At 37.4% G+C, this 20349-nt stretch overlaps 1 protein-coding gene across 1 annotated transcript in view; it reads right to left on the bottom strand.

Annotated features, from left to right (window-relative positions):
• Nucleotides 1-905: 905 nt before the first annotated feature.
• The window catches only part of ADSS1 (adenylosuccinate synthase 1), a 28445-nt gene continuing 9001 nt past the window's right edge, over nucleotides 906-20349 (bottom strand). Inside the window, exons 2-14 of the mRNA XM_068160257.1 lie at nucleotides 16415-16517; nucleotides 15168-15230; nucleotides 14425-14475; nucleotides 14031-14097; nucleotides 12823-12930; nucleotides 12397-12478; nucleotides 11343-11469; nucleotides 10000-10154; nucleotides 8727-8851; nucleotides 6786-6883; nucleotides 5535-5684; nucleotides 2850-4111; nucleotides 906-1352 (exon numbers count right to left, since the gene is read on the bottom strand). Of these exons, the coding sequence (XP_068016358.1) occupies nucleotides 4059-4111; nucleotides 5535-5684; nucleotides 6786-6883; nucleotides 8727-8851; nucleotides 10000-10154; nucleotides 11343-11469; nucleotides 12397-12478; nucleotides 12823-12930; nucleotides 14031-14097; nucleotides 14425-14475; nucleotides 15168-15230; nucleotides 16415-16517 (1182 nt within the window). The 3' untranslated portion in view covers nucleotides 906-1352; nucleotides 2850-4058. The remainder of the gene's footprint in view (nucleotides 1353-2849; nucleotides 4112-5534; nucleotides 5685-6785; nucleotides 6884-8726; nucleotides 8852-9999; nucleotides 10155-11342; nucleotides 11470-12396; nucleotides 12479-12822; nucleotides 12931-14030; nucleotides 14098-14424; nucleotides 14476-15167; nucleotides 15231-16414; nucleotides 16518-20349) is intronic.

Here is a 20349-nt window from a genome sequence, read left to right as displayed (position 1 = left end):
CACAAGACAGCTCTCCAGGTGACAGGCAGACCAGTAATAAACCAGTTCTCCCATTGGGCAGTTTTAGAAAAAAAGGCTCTTTCCCTTTTTTTTTTGTTGTGTGGTTTTCTTGAAAGTTCTGATATTGTTCTGCCTTTTTTTTTTTTTCTCTACCTTGGACACTGCCAGCATCATGTGGAGTTAGATGAAACTGCTTCAGATGTTTCAGCTACCAAAGGCTGTGTATACAGAGCTATGTATATATGCATATATATACAGAACTGCTGGAAAGGAAATGAAGAAACACTACTTAATTATCAGCGCAGTTATCACTTACCTTTCAGACATTACCCTGCATTGTATATTAAACTGAAGTTATTTATTGGATATATCACCCACCTGCTCTTCCAGGTTCCTTCTAAAAGTGATTTCTACAGAGGCTTCTTAAAGCCCTAACAGTACCCATCTGAAGCCCACTCACATTTTAGAAGTCATAATTACGTATCTGAGACAGTATCTATCTTCCTTTATAGCAGAGTGCTGTTGACAAAGAGCTCTACAGAGTTCACATCTGTTGTTCTGAGCCAGCTCCTATGGCAAGGACATTTTTGTATCAATTAGAAAATGTTTTTCAATTCATAAATCCATTGTTCAGTTAAGTGATCTAACTAAAGATGTCTAACCATGAACCATCAGAGGTAAAGGTTAGCAAACTGCTTAGTTTGTAAATGGGAAAATGTGACAAAGTTCATAGAAAGATGTGAAAAAGAAAAAAAGGCTCAACTCTGGGAATCTGTAGATTGAAAGAAAACAGCCATTCAGTAACTCTGCTAGTTATTTATCCATGAAATGTTGAACCAGGTTTTTGTATGAAATATACGGTGTTAAAAAACTAAAAATAGAAGAGAGAAATAGAGACCAAGAACTGTTACTTTAAATTGGTTTTAATGTGTCTTTCAGGACAAAATAAACAGGTGTGGATCCAAAATTCATCTGAAAAAATCTGCATAAGGCATAAGTATAGTTTGCATGTTACTATGGAAATGCTTCATTCCCTTTCCTTCTATAAAATGCATTATGCCAGAACTGTAGGACCATACATAGCCAAAAGAAAAGTTACAAAAGCCTCAAAATCCTACACTGCATGTGTTAGGAAGCATTCACCTGACTATGAAGGCCACATCGTAAGGGTGAATGTGAGAAAGTGGCAAACACATTAATGTGCACAAGTGAATTAGTAATTGCTACTTTTAAAAACCTATAACCTTTGCCACAAATTCTGCCATTTTGGTAGATGTTCATCCTTATCCTTCCATCCAGATATCTAACAGGATGATGCGTCAAACAGTTTTATTCATTATTACTGCATTTGCCTGGGGAAAAAGAAGAAATTAAATTCATCACAGTGATTGTTATTAAAATGAAACCCCAAACAATACAAAATAATGGAAAGAGCCAAAATGAAAGCAAAATCAAAATGCTCTTAAGCATTGCATCACTCAGTAGATTAAAGAGCTTTTTGATTAGAGCCTGAACTTATTCACATTTCACTCAGTGACAACACACATGAAATTCAATTGGAGTAGAAGCTTCATTTAAGAATCCACACTATGAAATGAAATGCATGGTATTTTTGTGGTAGCAGAGTAAGTCATAGGATAATCACCTATTACATCATGCCAACTGACATCACTGAGTTTTTGATGAATCTTTGAATGCAGAGACAAGCAATGTGACTCGAATGGAAAAATTACTTAATAGAAAATAAAAAGATTAGGCGAACAAGAGAAAGTAATCCTGTGAAAATTAAGCTATGAAACCTAACTTCATTTAGAGCTGATCATTTAATCCAGTTATTCAGCACACTGAGTGGCTTGCTCATTCAGGACTTCACCTGCAAATCAACTAAAGCTTAAATATAGCTGCAAACTCCTAGTACAAATGCATTGATGAAAATGGGGCCAAGAACAGGAAGAGATCTTGATCATCCAGTAGGCAAATGTCAGAAGGTTAAGCCATGTGAAAACAAAACTTAAATTACTGTACCTCCAAGCATCCTTGTGCTTAAATTACCTCATATAAATGAGGCACATTTCACAGTGCTTGTAATAATTAGCACTTACCAAGCACCTTTCAGAAGTGCTTTGCAAACATTAAATAAGGTCAGAAATCTCATTACTCTTTCACTATAATATCCATAAATATAAGGGGGAGAGCTTTCTCCTCAATGTCAGAGGAAGGACTGAAGGGCTTGACTCCCAGATAATCCAAGAAGCAGCGTAAAAAAGGTGAGAATGAAATCTGAATTGCCATTGTACGGACTGCAAAAACAGCAGCAAGGAGAGGAAACAATTGTAAGAGATTGACAAAGGAGTTGTAGCTGAATTAAGGACTCACTTTGGGCTATTTTTTTCAGACATAGTGAGTATTTGCTAGTGGCATAAAGCCAGTCTGTGATACCTGGTATATGAAGAGACTGCACTGCAGCCAGAGGGTGCAAGAATTCTGCTACACAAACAGCAATCCATCTGTGAGCACTTCAATTTAGTGTTTGCTATATGCTTGTACTGGTACTTTTGTAATTGTTTCTTGACACAAATGGGTTTGAACCTTAACTGTTATTTAATATGGGGTGAGAAAAGACAAAGGGAATGAGTATGACATGAGGTACTCCAGACAGGTTTTTCTTTTTCCCCCATCTCTGATGCAAAAATGTCATTGCTTTGCATCCTTGGAAGTTATCTCAGAAAAGGGGTATTTTCCACACTACACAATGGTGTTACTGAGGGTGTGATGCCATTTCCACAGCCCCTGGGAATGATACAAAAATATTGTTATAGCTCTCAGACATATAGAAAAGGAACACTTACTCAGAAAATGCTGCAGTTAGGAAATAACTCCATTTCTGGTGTCTATTTTCTTCCTCTACAAGAGGTAGGCATTTTTCTTGAGAGCTCTTGAAGTATAGCCATTATAAATTAGAAGATCCACAAAGAAAACCAAGTGTACTCTTGAAGATTCTGGGACCCTTCCCTGGCTTCTACATGGCTCAACCCTGGCTGTCACATGTCATGCCCTTCTATAAATAGATACTACATTTTTGCTGAGGAAGGTCATAAAGTGTGAGGTGTGTAAATACTGCAGCAGTCATCATGAAGTCATGCATTGATTTATTCTTGGAAACTTAGGAACTGTGGAAAGGCGTATGCCTTACAGCCACAGGTCCCAAGTTCCTCAGAGAACTGCAGTGAAACTTTGGAAATTACAATCACTGCACTAGCAGGAAGAAGCATTTTGGGTTCACAGAGAAAACACAGCGTGCTGTCTTGTCTCTGCTCTCCCTGTGTGTTTCATATCCCTGAGCCGACTCGCTGTTCCACCTTCACTCATGCCTTCCCTACTCACAAAGGCTGCACATCTGATGGTCTCCAGGGAGATGGTTTGTTAGTACACAAGACACTTGAAAGAACGATTAGACAGGTCTACTTTGTCCAGTTTGGCCCCTCTACAGATGTTATCTGAGTTGTTAGGATAGCCTCTGTGATAAAAGTGTTTTATCTGCTCACCATTCATAGATATTTTTGTTTGCTTTGCGCAAAACCACCTAATGTGACTGTATTTCATAAACCAGAAATCTGTATCATCCAACAAATCTAAGCACAGTTCCTCTCTTATTACTGCCAACCTAGATACATAAACATTTTAACATTTGAAGTTGAAGAACAAATCCAAGCTTTACAATTCTAAAGTTACCCAATAACTACTGAAAAAGCTTAACACTGGTTTCAGCAAGAAGTAACTCTAATATGGATGAAAATACTTTCAAATAGTAACATGGCTCAAATTAAAATAAACTACTTATTTAGTTAAGGATATTTGTCTTTTTTATGATGGCACACCAAGGAGATTTTACACTGGATTTACTGAGAACTTAAATAAAATGTCACAACATATATATTTTGTTTCTATCCAATTCCAAGAAGAACATGTTGGTTTTAAATAGCGTCTCAATTTAAAGAGGAAGCAGTAAAGAACAGGTGAATGCTAAATTGTGCTTCTCACTGAAGTTCTTCATTCCTTTAAAACAGCTGGATCATTGACTCTCTTGACTTTCCAACTCCGACCCATTTCACTAGGGAGGAAAACACATCTGTTAGAACAATTACTGAGAGTAGATGTTATAATCAACAAATCAATTTTCAACTATCATCATGCTTCACTACAAGCTGGCCAACTTTGTGCTGAAGCAACACCAGTAAGTTTCACAGTCAAATGCCTTCAATTCCGGCTGTCTTATCAGACTAGAAGTACAGGATACTAAAGCTGGAAAGCATGAAGTAATTACACCATAAACACAAAGCACTGCAGACAGAAGGCCTAATACAAGATCAAGCATGTTTGTTGCACGTTTAACTGTCCTTTTCTTGAGTGACAGGATGCCAGGCTAAAAGAGAGGAAGTGAAAGCTTTTCTAGACTACAGTTTTCCTGATGTGGACCAGGAGATAGTGATGCACACATGCTGTTATACTGCTAAATGCAAGGCTCCAGGCAAAAACGTTATCCATCGTGAGCAGCCACCCCAAATACCACTCTGTAATTGTTCTGCTACAGTTTTTATTGTCCATGAATACTATAAAATTGACTCTTGGTAGGTGTCCTTTAACCATCAAACTCACCAAGGCACCCTGCCTTCACACTGAGAACCATAGACATCAAGTGAAGGGAGCTTTATTCACACACCCCATCACCTGCATCTGTATCCCTTGACCACATATAAGCCATCCACCAAGTTTCAGGCTCTGCTATTGGATGCTTACTAATCCAGGAACAATACTGGAATAGACACAGCTGCAACTAGCCAACAGCCCTCAGATATGACCTTTAAGGTGCTTTGTGGAAAACAAATGCACACATGGCAGGTTTGGTACTGTGGAAATTCCCTTCCAAATGCCACTCCTCATACCCTACCAAGCTCTTTGCACCTTCAGAGCTCTAGCAGCTACATTTGAGGAAAACTGGATGGATTAGCCTCAGAAGTTGGGTCATGTTAAGATTCTAATTAAAGTGGAATAATTAGGGTAAACAATCTTGTAGCCATTATGTAAAACATCACCATACATGGTTAAGTATTGAAGAAAGGAAGAAAAAAAAAATAATACAAAAAACCCAGGAGAAGTTTATGTTCAGACAGGGATGCAATGCAGGAAGTAAGGTGAAAGGACAGACTATGCACTGACACATGGCGCAGTTTGCCATCTTTTTACTGACAGAAGGCAGCAGTTTGCCAAGAACATGTTTTTATCTTTCCCCAGGTTAAATCCTTGTCAACAGCAGCTTGGGGCTCTCTGCAACACTGCAGATCTGCCTACAGAACACTACCTTTTCCTGCTCTTTGACAAGCTGTCGTTTACCACCAGCAGCAGCCCAAACACAGGTCCATTGACACACGCCCAAATCAAAACGGTCCTTGACTAAATCTGAGCACTTCTAAATAGCTGTTCACTGTTCCTGTCTGCTGTGGTGGCCTCATATGTACATCTACAGAAATATCTACCTGGTACTCCAACATGGTTTTCCACACAGCGGATGTAATTCTGGGCTTTAGGGGGAAGATCCTCCCATTTTCGTGCACCAGTTGTGTCAGACTTCCACCCAGGCATTGTTTCATACTCTACTTCTACTTTCTGTAGTATCTCTTGATTTGCTGTGAGAGAACAATTTTTGTTGCAGTTAATTCTAGCTGCTCCACTTTAAAAGAACACACTTATGTTTGTTGACCAACAAAATCTTTCTACATTTAAAAATCTGATATATGAAAAATCAGAATTTTTCCTGGTTGATACATTACTTCATTCTTAACTTTTATTAATTCTTGTTACTTAGGAAGATAAACTCTGTTTCAAGAGGACCCAGAAAACCTGTTTGCTCTTTTAGAAAGCGTAGGATGCACACTCTGTTAGATGACTGCAATTTTATCTCTGAGGAAACAAATGATTTGAAGGTCACAGTAGTTACACTTTTTGGTTCAGATTTGCACATAATAATAGAAGCCCCCTTGCAGACAAGGTACTACTGTTGCAAACTTTTCTTCTTTATGGAATAGAACAGAATTAAGCAGGTTTGAAAAGACCTTTGAGATCGAGTCCAACCGATCATCCAACACCATCTAATCAACTGAACCATGGCACCAAACACCCTATCCAGTCTCTTCCTAAACACCTCCAGCAATGGTGACTCCACCACCTCCCTAGGCAGCCCTTTCCAATGGCAAATCACTCCTTCTGTGAAGAACTTCTTCCTAACATCCAGCCTAAACCTCCCCTGGTGCAGCTTGAGACTGTGTCCTCTTGTTCTGTCACAGGTTGCCTGGGAGACGAGACCAACCCCCACCTGGCTACAACCTCCCTTCAGATAGTTGTAGACTTACTGAAAACAGACATCTGAAAGCTTTTCCCCACTGGAATTCTCAGTGCGCATAGGCAGGAACAAGTCATCAGTGGTGAGAAAGCTGGCTGCTGCCAATATCCCCGCTGCCTCTAGAACCCCCATCTCAACAGAACAAACCCCTGATCCTGGCATCGACTGTTACAAGTATCTTGTATTATACCTCTTAAAATCATATGGATCATATGAATTGTATGGAGAGGTAATATATATATTATGGCATATTTTAAATGTCAAAACAATGCTGTTGCTCATTTTGGCCTGTCTTATGCCTGACTTTAAAGAGCTAGCAGTCTTTCCCAACAGGTATTATTTAATAGGCAGGAAAGAGAAAAATGAACATAGATATTTAAGAACATACCTGGAAAATACGGAATTCTTTTTCCACCCAGTTTGTAAGCAACGCCAATTTTAATCTCATCAAGGACATCGAGAATATCCAGTTTTGTTAATGCCAAGCTGTACAGAAAAACATCAGTTACACACTTGATGAATCTCCTCTTTAATACTTTCCACCTCCTTTTAAAATTTTCCTTCCTGGTTCTAAATTCATAAATCCAGCTCAGGCTACCCAGCAAGTGAAAATACACAAATATGTTAAACTCTGAACACTGTTGAGTGAATTCATGCTTCTGTGATGAATATGCAACTGAGTTACTTAAACATATTTCCAAATGCTTGGCTGCTCAGAGGTGCAGTGTTTGCTCAATGCATGAAAATGCAAGCTATGTAAAGTGACACTTGCTGTGTTTTTGTTGCTGCTACTCCTACTAAATAAAACTCTTAAAAACAGACTTCAAAAGCATAATGTGACCACTAAAATCACACATAGAATTCAGTAGGAAGGACCTCAGGCTGATTTTCGGTGTCTGAGCTGTGCTATCAGGGCAGTGAGATTAAGCAAACCTTTTCATGTTGTGAATGAATACAAGGGAACACAAAAATGGAATACCAGTGGCATCATAGTATTCAATGATCAGAAAGTACCCTGCATTTTAAAATTACTCAAATTCTCTGGGAACAGTATGCCAGACCTTCCTTGGTAAAAGTAAAAGTAGTTCAGCATTTAGACATGTATTGTACATAACAATCCATGATGTATGTGCCAAGTATATGATGAATGCAATGCTTAAATGAAAAGATCTTTTGAGAAAGAAGCAGCATAGAATCTGTTCTTGATCGTTTTGTAAGTTTTTATCTCCCCATGTTTTGTAACTGTCACAGTTACCAGAAAAGACAGTTTCGTTGATAGAAGTGCAGTAATTGTATAGATCTGAAATGGAAGGAAGCATCATGTTTTCCCAATACTATTTCCACATAAATTAGAATTGTGTAGGTGAGAGCAAATTAGAAGCTGGAAAACATTTAAAACTCTTGTTACATTAATGAACAAATATCACTGTTCCTTAGAATACTAGTGGCATAAAAAAATTTGTTAAACCTCAGTTGAACAGATTAACAATGACTAATTCAGTATTTGCATATGAACAAGTTTGCCTGAATGCACAGCTAAGCCTACACTTTGTATCAACAAAACTGTGATAAAGCTTTTGCAACTTTTTCTGAAAATACAGAAATTGCTTGTTGTAGTTGCTAATATTCTAACATTAGATATAAGCTAGTTTGATGGCATTAAGGTATTGAACAATTCTTTAGATAGCCACTTTTCCTTTACAATGTCAATTTCATATATATATATTTGAATTATAAAATTAATTTATTGATGAAGTAAGTAGCTCAGACGCCAAGAAAATAAATCTCAGACTATTAAAAGCAGAATTTATAATAAAATATTAGACTACATCTTTGTAAATAAGCGAACCTGTCAGGACTAGAATGAAAGCTGTGCCAGCTACTGTACATTGTGTCATTCTACTTCACTTAGAGATAGTGGTTCTAAGTGATGCAGAATTGGTCCTACAACCACTCGAGTCAAACCAAGTTCAAAAAGAGTGGGGTTTAGAGCATGACAGAAGTTGGTATGAAAGCACTGGATCAAGAACAGAGCAAACTGTTAGAAAACGGATATATTTATCCAATCCACATTGGCCATCTGACGCAAACAAAGTGCAAACATTGAAAAAAGCACTGTTACAATGTTGTAAAATCACTTGCATTAAAAGAAGTCAAAAGGAATGAGATTATTGTTAGTATTAAGACAATTCTCAGTTGTCCACTGTGAGTTATTTCATTGCTTAAAATGTAACACTTTACTGGACTTATATTAATGTTACCTACATATTTATTCTGCGAAGCATAAAATTATCACTTCCAAATGTAGCGCAAAATCTGTGATGCTTACGCAGTGAATCCGTTGATCATATGAGCATATTTCAAAGTGACAAGATCTAACCAGCCACAGCGTCTCTTTCTGCCTGTAGTGACTCCCCACTCATGGCCACGGGACTGTAAAAGATCTCCAATTTCCTAAAAGAAGACAAAGAATGTTGAAGGTATTTCACTGAAAAACAGCAGGAAAACAAATATAAACAAACACAGACAAAGAGCAAGAAAAACAGAGTTGTTCAATTCAAAGGATTAGCTGGGGAGAAAAAAAAACAAACCAACAAGTTTTATTAGAAGGGGACAAAGGCAGAGAAAAAAGCCCCTTGTGCAGAGGATCTTTGTATTTCAAGTCACTAGCATTTCTGAAATATTTCTTTAGCATGACTATTTCATGTTCCAATGAGACACTCACTTTCCTCCCTCATCTGACTGCAAATCCCATTGACAACCCAGCCTGGTATTAATTTTGTTTGCATTTGCATCTTCATCGGGTCTTTTGGCATCTACTGTTTTTCTGAGGCAAGACTCTAAATCTTGAGACAAGATCAATGCTTATACAATGTCTAGGTCAACATACTCCTTGGTTCTACCACAGTATGAGACTATCAACTCTTCTTTTTGGGCTGACAGTGTTTATTATGTGTTACAAATGAAGGAAAAAAACTTTACACTCATGATTTAGAGAAGTAAAGGATATCACCAACTCATTTGAGCCATCAGAGATAGGATTTTACTGACCAAATCCTTAAATTAGATTCAGTTCACTGACTTGGAGACTGATGCACGCATAACTCAATCAATACCTTGAGTCTTCCAGTTTGATAAGGAAAATACAATAGACTGTTTAAAAGAATAAAAATCTCTTCCCTTCTTTTTATTGATCAATTTGTGCATGACTGGCTGACGCACACACCACTTTTAGTCGATAAATCAGTGTGTAGAACACAGGATGTTAAGCACCCAAGTTAACTCTTGTAATTTAAGCTTACCTGCGATGCAATGACAGTTCTGGTCTACAACAAACTCTCATCGCTGAAATGCATCCACCAGTGTTACATAGAACAATGAAATGTGTTCTCACATTGTTCATTACAACAGATCCATCACCACATGTGTGTTTCTTTCCTCTGAAGACATGACATTTATAATGTAATTCTCCTCTCCTTGTGAGTGCAATTGTTTGGCATTATTATTATGGTGCGTATTCATTGTTGGCATAACCCTACCCTCTTCCACTGACCTTGTTTTACGGAAATGGTATGTATTGCATTTTGTAACATTAAACCTACATTAATCTGCTCAGTGGGGAAGGCTCCAATTCCCACTCGAGTTGTATATGCCTTCACCACACCATACACATCACCAACGTGCTGGGGAGGAACACCGAGTCCAGTGCACACACCACCTACTGTGCAGTTCGATGAAGTCACGAAAGGATATGTGCCTGTCGGAAAAACAACAGCATGACCCTGTTTCAAGCAGTGATAAGGAACAGACTAACTTCCCTCTATGAGCTGAAAGGAGATTTTTTTCAACTGTTTGTTTGGCTTTAAAGTGAAACGGCAGCCAAAGAGCAGAGCAAATTCTTCTTATATGCCCATTTTGCTTTTAAGAGAACTAATTAGGGTGTTCTTCCCCACTGCTTCCTCCTGTAGTGAGTAAAATGTACTTAAGACTTCTAAAGATCCAGAGAAACCCCTCAAAATGAAGGGCTTTCCATTCCAATAGCTGACTCATCCTGGCAATTTGTACAAGCATATTAGCGAGCAAGAAGTTCACACAGACAAATAAGAAAATCTCCTACTTTTTTATACTTCAGGAGGTATCCAGTCTGTGCTCTCTGTTCCAATGTGTAAGCTTTTCTGCATTCATCCTTAGAAGCTTTCACTGAGGATTGCCCACAAGGGAGAAATTTAAAAGCATCTTCATGGTACTTCCATTAGGTACTTGATCTACTACAGGATGCTGCTGCTGTGTAAAGTTTTTTTCACAGTCCTGGATATCACAGAAAGTACTTCCACTACAGCCACAGACAGCCTGCTGTAAAGGTCACAGTCTGACATTCCCAGTGCTCTACATAAGTGCCTCTTAATACCTGCAGTAATTTTTCTAATTCACAAGAGGTTATTCATGACCTGTACACTGGGAGTCTGGATTGAAGGATCTCTCCAGTTCTTCATTTCATGTTCATAGGAGACTGAAGCGGTTCAACTACTTTCAATAAGAGAGCAGAGACCAAGTGAGGAAACTAGACTTACAGGTTATCTGCACCAGTTTAAACCTCCTTCTGCTGCAGAGGAATAATTTCAGCAGCACTACAGTGGGTGCCTGGGATGTGTGGCAATGTGCACACACATTTAAAAGTTTAAAAAAAAAAAAAAAAGAGAGACCAGGATATCTGGATTGAAATTTCAACTCCACTGTTACAAACTTTATTAAAAGTAAAAAATTAGTATTTAAACCCTAAGCACTTAATCCTGTTAGTGACAATCTGTCTTACTGCACTTTACTTTTGGGAGATGTGTTCCTATTAAAGACTATTATGTTTCTCTATTTTCCTGCTTCTCCGCTGTTTGCAAAGCTGATATAAACACAAATCAAAATAAAAGACATCAATAAGGATGTAACTTACCAAAGTCAATATCAAGTAATGCTGCATTGGCTCCTTCAACAAGGATCTTCTTTGGGGAGCCATGAAGCGCTTCATACATAAAATACACACCGTCTCGAACCATGGGTCTTATTTTTTCAGCATATCCCTGAAAATTTGAGTAGAAACATCAGTGTCCTCAGACAACAGCTGGAAGCAGAGAACACTTCACTTCTGAAACAAATGTCCAGATAACCCTAACAGACCACCTTCAATAACTCTTTTACTGGAAAAACACAATCACTGCTTATATATATTTCGCTGAAAACAATTCTATTAACCACTTACATAAGAAAATATGACCTGTTACGGCACTAGAGTGTGAATCATTTCTATTCACAGAGATGTTGTATGCTACCTCATTTTTTGGATACAGTCTCTATATAAACATGCCTGTAGTTCATGCATACTGAGAATGAGACTTAGAAACAATGCAAGCTCCAAAAGAATTAAAATAAAATCACTACTCATGAATATGAAAAAAAATATCTTTAAAGGCAGGGTGCCAGCTCTGAGTAAGCACCAGACAAAACCTGACCGTTTCTGGATTCTCTTTCCTTGCATACTCATAAAAGAAGCTGTTTTACCAGTGACTCTTCTGAGCTTGTTTACAAGCCAACATTTTCCTTGTAATACCAAAATCTTGAAACAGCTTTCACAAATGGCTCTTCAATAAGTATGGAAGTCCCTCAGACCAGATCAGTTATGGCTGGAGGCTGTCAACTGATAGTGTTTCCCTGCGTTCTCTTGGCTACTTTAATGTAACAGCTATTTTATGTCAAAGGAATAAAACACCATAGGAAAATTAAATCAGCCTCAAATTTTATTTTAATGTCTGCAATAAGAGAGTGTTTTTTCATTTTTCTTTTTTACAAAGCTCAGCTACTGCTTATTAAAATGTTTTATAATAATGAAGATATTAATTAGTTTATTAAGTAGTACTGTCACACTTAATTTTTATCTTTTAATTAGTATTACTGTTTTCTTCTACACTTTCTCTGAAAGAAAAAAAAAAAAACAAGTGTTAAATCCTTACCTTCAGCTTTTTGAGTTGCCCTTCTGTATCTATTTCCAGTGTGGGAAACATTGACTTGTATTGTTGTGCCAGATTTTTGAATCTGTAAAATATTGAAATCACACCTATGAAGAACATAATTACTGTTCACAGTAACTTCGGCAATAACTCAGTTTATAATATACACAGTATACACTGAGAGCTATTGGGAGAAAAATCTCCAGAACTTCTATACCTCAACCAGTACATTGCCCAAGGTACAAAATTACATTTTAAATTACAAGAAACTTTGAAGTATAGGAAATACACACACATTCATTGCACTTTCATTCTCCTTCTAAACAACTTACATACAAAATTCAAGCACACATTAAAACCTCTCCTTAAAAGCAAATCTGTCAGGTAAAATGTATCACTCTTAACGTTTAGGAATTAAAATAGCTGTACCTTGAAGAAAATTCATCAAAGTCAGAAAGGAGGTCACAGATTCGAAGACCTGTTCGTGCAGCTTTGGAAGAGTATGTTGGTCCAATCCCCTTCTTCGTTGTGCCAATACTAATCAAAAAATAACCCCCCATATGAATACATGAAAATATATACTTTATACTAAATGATTTTGTTGAAGTGCTTTAACATACCATATACTGGACAAGAGGTCTGAAACAAAAAAAAGTTACTGAAGCTCTATTATAACAAATATATAGCAACTTCCATGCTTGTGCATATTCATAAATATTGCAAATCCTCATGGTATGCAGTAAATAATTAAATCTCGAGTCTGGCTGCCAAAAGCTTTGTTGAAACTATGTGTATATACACATATACTGTACACTAATAATATTTACTACACTACCTTGTGGTACCATTGTTACCATTGAAACCAACATAATTTTCACAGTTGCAGCACTGCCTATAGTTGTAAACAACCACCAGTTCTGTAACTGATCAAACTGGTTTCCTATGGCATTATTCATACCACCTCCATCCCTATGAACTGTTACAGCTTTTATCTTGGTACAGGTAATAATGAAATTTTCCTTACCTATGTGCTTAGTTACATATGCATTTTAGAAGTACAGTAATTTTGGATTTCTATTTGTATGTTGGTTGAAATAGTCCAATGGGATCACAAACTAGTAGACTAAGAGAGAAGAATACAATGCGTTCACGTAAAACTTTCGGAAATCAGAGTAATGAATTATGAATAGTTACATACTGTGCTTCAGTTAAGATTAAAATGGAAACTAGTATCACCATGAAGTGTAAGTGAATACACAATAAAGGATTATGAGTGTGGAGCCTAATCATGCCAACGCTTGAGACCTGATTCAAAAGAGCATCACTATTCTGCTATCAAACTGGATTGGAAGTATCATTTCAATGGAAATGGGTTTTGCAGATTTGGTAGGAATTTTAAAATGTCTCTGCTGCAGAGATCTGGAAAAAGGAACTATGTAAGAACTTATACCCTATCTTTTCAGTAATACCTCAGGGTTTTTTCACTAACATGAGCAGAAGCAGAATAGTTTCAGAATTAACAACATCAGCAAGGCTCTTTACAGATACGCTGCTTTCCCCTTCCACCCCCAGATGCTTACTTCAATTTCTCAAATTTTCCTAAATATTAATAAAAAGAAGGTACTGAAAATATTTACTTTTTTCCTTCTTGTGCTTGACGTTGCACTTCCTGGAGCCCATCTACTGCCTGATGAAAGTCAAACACTGCAATGAAAAACACATGGACACAGTGGAAGACCAAAGGAGAAAAGCATTCTTACATCTGTAATTGCGTGACATAGTGCCTTTGTTATCACTGACAGTGCACAGGCCTCCCCTTGGGAAAATAATGGGTATTCCCTAAACACTGTGAAAACATGTAAAACATCACTTTTTAGCAGATACAAATTCCATTATTATGCTTCAGATACACAACATAAAGAAGCTGTATTAAATTAAATACATAACTGCTCTGTGGAACAGTGATATAGTTTAATACCAGGAGCTAAGCAATCATTTGTGAGTTCTTTCCCCCCTTCAATCATCACCTACCTATATGCGCTCTGTCTGATATAATCAGTCTTTTCTCCCAATCTTTTAAACCTGTCAGAAGATACAGAGAAAAGCAGGTTTTCAGCTGCACTGGTCAAACTCTGAGATTTGCTTTTAGTTTTCCTATCTTTCTTTTAATTTATATGGTTTCTTATTAACAGAACTGTGGACAAAATGAACAAAACCATAAATATCAAGTAACAGCAATGTTTTTCTTTAACTTTTCCATTTTTTTCACGTCAGTATGGACAGAGACACTTCACAGCAGCAGAATGCTGTGGCTTACATGCAATCCTTAATTTCAGGAAAGATAAATCGCTTAAACACCAGTTGTGCCTTGGAAAATACAGAATTTAGAGAGAATCATAAACCAACCTTAAAAGGTCATCTGGTTCAAAGCACAACCAAAAAGTTTATTACTTGGGCACAGAAACAGGAACACAAACTCTGGGTTAAATCATCTCAGTTTGAGTCAGCAGAAGCTTTAACGCGCTCTTAAGGATTATACTTTCTATCTAATGTGGTATCAAATGCCATAAAACTCCCTGAAAACCCATGAAAAGGTTGCTTTTGAAAGTGTCTGAAGACCACAGCACAATCCAGCATTTTAAATACTGGTTTTCTCATTGTTTAAAATCCAGAATGTTATCGCACTGACTATTTAGGATCAAAAACAAAGGCTCAAAAGGGCCCTCAACATGGCTGCTGATAAAAATAAAAGTTATAAATTGCTTGATACAAACCTTTCTTTTCGTTCTTTTCAGCTTCTTCAAACAGGCCTGGTAAATGTACAACCACTCCATTACCTTTGGGAAAAAATAATTATTTGTTTTAAAGCAAGAAATAAAATACCCAGTATGTATGTAACCACTTGGTGTCTCAAATTTTATTTAAAAAATAAGGCTATGTTTCTTGCACTTCCAACAAAGTGATCTTGAGAACCTTTTGGATAAAGTCTCATTTGGGCTAAGCAGCTACAAGCCTGCAAAAAAAAAAAATAAATCAGAAAAAAACAGAGCTTGCTTGTCTTAGATGTGAATGCTGGACCTGCTCTGCAGTCAGCTGAGGTAAGCTGATTCTCGCCTGTGTGGTAGTGGACTTTGTACCATAACTTCAGCTTCAATTGGTCACGAGTAAACACTTAAAGAAGTCCGTGTCCTTAAAACACTGACAAGCCTGTGTGACAATATTTGTATTTCCTTCAATATTTGCTTGTTTGTTCCTTGGGAACAGCAGAAATACATTTAAGAGTACATCCTAGCCTAAAATTAGGATAATTTGATTTATAGTATTTACTAGCAAAGGATTACATTGGAAATCAATGCCCCATATTTAGCAGCAAAATGTTTCATACATTTCAATCATCCATTAGGAAATTATTAGATTGAATACAGTTGAAACTTCATGATTCACTAGAACTTACACTCATTTCTTGCACATTATATATAAATTGTTTCCTGTCAGAAAGAATCATGATTTTGGACAAGTAAAAGGCTTGAATTTACCCATCACTTCCAAGATTAATGTCAAGTAAGCAATGCAAGCTTTATGATGTCACCTTCATCAGCTATCTTTACATCATCTTAGACAGCTATCAATGTGAAGGTTATCACTGGATGATAGCTTTCCAAGCAGAGCCCTGTATCTTGGAACCTCTTTCTGAAAGCTAGTAAAGAGATGCCAGACTAAATTCTATTACTTATTTAGCTGAAGTGCTAGGTTGTGTCCTCGAAGTAGCATACATATTTCTGAAAGTACAAAAGGAGTGTGCAAGTAGAGGGTGGGATCCAAACTTGTACCAGGAAGTGCAAGAAAGAGCAGTAAGATAGAAAGAGAAGGTTCCTATTTTCTAGTAGCAGAAACTAAACTGACATTAAAGCAAATCCAACTGCCAGTCACCGATATGTTTTTCTTTACTTGCTACTATAAAATATGGTTGCAGCTACCCACCATTGTAATGTTATTTTATTAAGTTCCAAAACTGTCTTACCAATAAAAGAAATTGCCTTTGGATTGATGATGCCACTAGGAAATAGGTGAAAATCATATTCTTTCCCATCAACAACGACAGTGTGGCCTGCGTTATTTCCACCCTGCAACAGAAAGAAACACAGACTGATGATCTTATTTGAACACTGGAAACTTTCAGCAGAGGATTTGCTAAGAGCACTTTTTTAATTCATGCATTAAGGTTTTAGGTAATTGCTCTCTTCCACCTTACAGTTTGAGATGCTGTAGAATTGTAAAAAAACAGCCCTGACAATTAGGGTGCTGAAGGGTATCATCAGGACGGTGTAGAATTATGAAGCAGAATGATGTCACTGAGTCAGGGGAGGATCATGACTTTGTGGAATTGATACATGGTCTGAATGATGTAGAAGTGTATGGAATGAGAGTGTCTCCTGGGAGGAGCTGAGACTGTCACTGGCAATTTGCAAATAATGAAGAGTGTTGGTTGAATCAGTGGAGCTGTTATATGAAAACTCTGAGAAAGGATAGCCATTGATAAAAATCAGTAACATAAGACATGTTCTTCCAGAGTTTCCTTTACTCTTCATTTACTCATTTGCCCATCTGTTTGTATTTAATATACAGGGAAATGGAAACTGACATTCCTTTTAAAAACATGATACACAACATTAGGAAAATAAAAGCTACTGGTTATTTAAAAAAAAGGTCAAGTTATTTTAAGGAGGGGGATGGAGGAAAACATAAGGATTATGCCTTTAAATGTAACATGACTAATTCCCATGTTTTGGAAGATGGGAACTCAGTAATGAAGTTTAAAAAGATAACCCACTGAGGGAAAGCTCAGGAGAAGTTGTAATGGAAAACTGGTACACACAAATTTCATTTGATTCAACAAACCCATGGGTAGCTCATCCTTGGGCTGAGGACTCCTGACTGTCTTGCTAATGCAGAGTTATAACTTGCCTGGAGAATCCCAAAGAAAGCAGAACCATCTTGGGTATTCAGCTTGCCTCCCAGATTTAAGACACCAGTTGTAGCAACATGAATCTAGTTGAAGTTACTGAACTACCCAGCAGAGGTCTGAGACTGGGTGGATAGCACTGGTTGAACCACTAGTTGCTTGTTACTGTGGTATCACTCTTGAGAAAGAAGCTAGTAACTTCTGAGACAATCAGCTTTCCATTTCCACTTGCCTACAGGCAGTAACACGATGGAAACTAAGAATTAACTCAGTAACTTAATATTGACTTAATCTCTACTACAAAAAACAGCTTTCACATTTCCTGTTAAAATGGGGAACCAGGTACCTTCAAAAGTATTTAGTGTAACTAATACTGTAGTTATGATCTGCTTTTCTTAATCAACATGAACAAATTAAATCACAATCTGAGATAATGGCACTACTAAATAATAATCAAACATGTTTTCTTGCACCCTAAAATTTTAGGAGGTGGGATACAGCAGTACAAGAATATTCATGAAATATAATTTATGCTTTTGGAAATTTTCCTGAATAACTGAAACCCCAATGCTGTCTCTCTCTTTAGCAAATGCTAAAAAAGAAACATTAATCAATTAGCTGTGAAAGCTGGCATAAAAAAATGCTGATGCACAGAAATATAGGATAAAACCAAAAACCATTGAATCCGCTCTTGAGGGTAACATAGTTCAAGAATTGAGTGACACCTTAAAAGAGAGCATTTCTCTCACTTTAAAGGTAGCACTGACAACTCTGGAACTGGTTTTGTGCACTGCTCACATTGGTCTGCGTTTCCTAAAGAAGTGTCTTCCAAGTATATTTTAACAGCTCAATTATTTCAATTTTTACAAGTAACAATTGCCCAATAGACATGACCAAATTTGCAAAACACATCATTGGTCTGATGAGATACTTGGTTTACTGTCTGGTCATCTCAGTAATTTCTCACATACAGTTTCACAGATGAGCTAGCAGCACACTGGTAGCCTAATCAGATATTAAAGATAGCTATTTCTTTTCTAATTTTGAATTCTGAAAGGATCTGTATGAGCCATTTCTTTGGCTAATGAAGTATGAGGGGAACCTAAAAGGTTGTATGGACTTAATCTGAAGAGTACATGGCTGAAAATGCAGTCAACTACCATGGTACACTGCAACCATGGAAGTTCCCTTCTTTTCATCAAATATTACTCCATTAAAACGGTGTCAGCACTAACACAGCTGTTGACAGCATTCTCTGGACCCTCAGGATTCTTCTACTTGGACCAAGAGGCCTTTGGTGTCTCTGTTGGACCCTCACTTCAAATGTAGCTCTGCATATTGAGCTTCCATTTAATATCCAGACCCATTTCACAAAATCTGCTGTGCACCTCTGTGGTCCTTTGTATCAACTATGTTAAAGTTTCAGAGCAGATAAATGCTTATTTCTAACAAAATTTGCTAGGTGCTACAGTTCTTTCCACTTAAATCAGGCAGCTGAGTAAAAATAATTTTCACTGAAGTCACTCATGGCCTGCAGTGGAAAGCAAGCATTCAGCCTTTTGGAAGTATCTGCAGTGCCAAATAATTAAAAAAATAATAAAATAAAAATCAGTTATCAACTTTGAAAAGCTCTATTAACAGCATTAAGTATGTATAATTTCAATGTATTTTGTCTAAGAAATGCTCTATTACCTTGTGGTGCTGCAAGCTACGCCTCCTTTCTTCTAAAAGCTGACAGACCAGCAACACAGTTTATATTCAACAATCTAAGAAGCCTGTCAGAACATAGTAATCCTACGTGCTGAGGTTTTGTTTGGTTTGTTTGTAATTTATTTTGAAAGCATGTTTCAGTTGGACTCAAAAATTGGATTTTTTTTTAAAAGGAAGATTTTAAGGCTGAGGGAGCTGGGGTTGCTTAGCCTGGAGAAGAGGAGGCTCAAGGGAGACCTCATTGCTGTCTACAAATACCTGAAGGGAGGTTGTAGCCACATGGGGGTTGGTCCCTTCTCCCAGGCAACTTGTGACAGAACAAGAGGACACAGTCTCAAGCTGTGCCAGGGGAAGTTTAGGCTGGATGTTAGGAAGTTCTTCACAGAAAGAGTGATTAGCCATTGGAATGGGCTGCCTAGGGAGGTGGTGGAGTCACCATTGCTGGAGGTGTTTAGGAAGAGACTGGATGGGTGCTTGGTGCCATGGTTCAGTTGATTAGATAGTGTTGGATGATAGGTTGGACTTGATCTCAAAGGTCTTTTTCAACCTGGTTAATTCTATTCTAAAGTTACATATTGTCCCCATACTGGAAAGAGTTAGAGGAATTAAGCTACTTCATAAAACATAATATTTTGTCAGTACACTAAGTTAATTTAAAAAGAAAATGCATTTCCAGCCTTTTTATGTGATTTATTTGTGATACTGGATTCTTGCACTGAGGTAACATAATTTGATTACAAGAAAAAAAGAACTGCATCAATACAGTAAACTGAGAAGCTATTACATCTCGCCTGCATTAACAACTGTAGACTGGTCTAAACACTGCCTTTCAGGGAGTTAATGATCATGAGTGCCTGGCAGAGAACACATAGCTGTTATCTTTTTTTGTAGAACTTATGAAAAAGATAAAGAAAAAAAATCACCTTCCAAAATGCTCAGCCATTTAAAGGCTGGTGTTTTGTTCCACATTGTTTAAAAACAATGTGGTTAAAACATCCCAAGGTAGAAACAGAATTTCTATTCAGGGCAGCAGTGAGGTTCCCCAGAGAGGTTCTGGAATCTCCTTCTCTGGAGACTTTTAAGACCCATCTGGATGCATTCCTGCACAGGACCATTCTGTGAAACTGTGTTCAGTACCTATAGCATGGACTCCGTCCTCTCAGCTAAGCCTGTGATATGTACTTGAATGGGAATGAAATGTGTCCTGATGTTCAGGTGTGCTTCTGCCTGGTCTTGTCAGCTGAGTAGTCTACAGCAGGCTGCATTCTGTACTTGAGAGAGGA

Source organism: Melanerpes formicivorus, unplaced genomic scaffold (genome assembly GCF_026170545.1).
Source record: "Melanerpes formicivorus ecotype bairdi unplaced genomic scaffold, bMelFor1.0.p_v2 SCAF_48, whole genome shotgun sequence".
NCBI lineage: Eukaryota > Metazoa > Chordata > Aves > Piciformes > Picidae > Melanerpes > Melanerpes formicivorus.
This window is presented reverse-complemented; position numbering and strand designations above follow the sequence as displayed.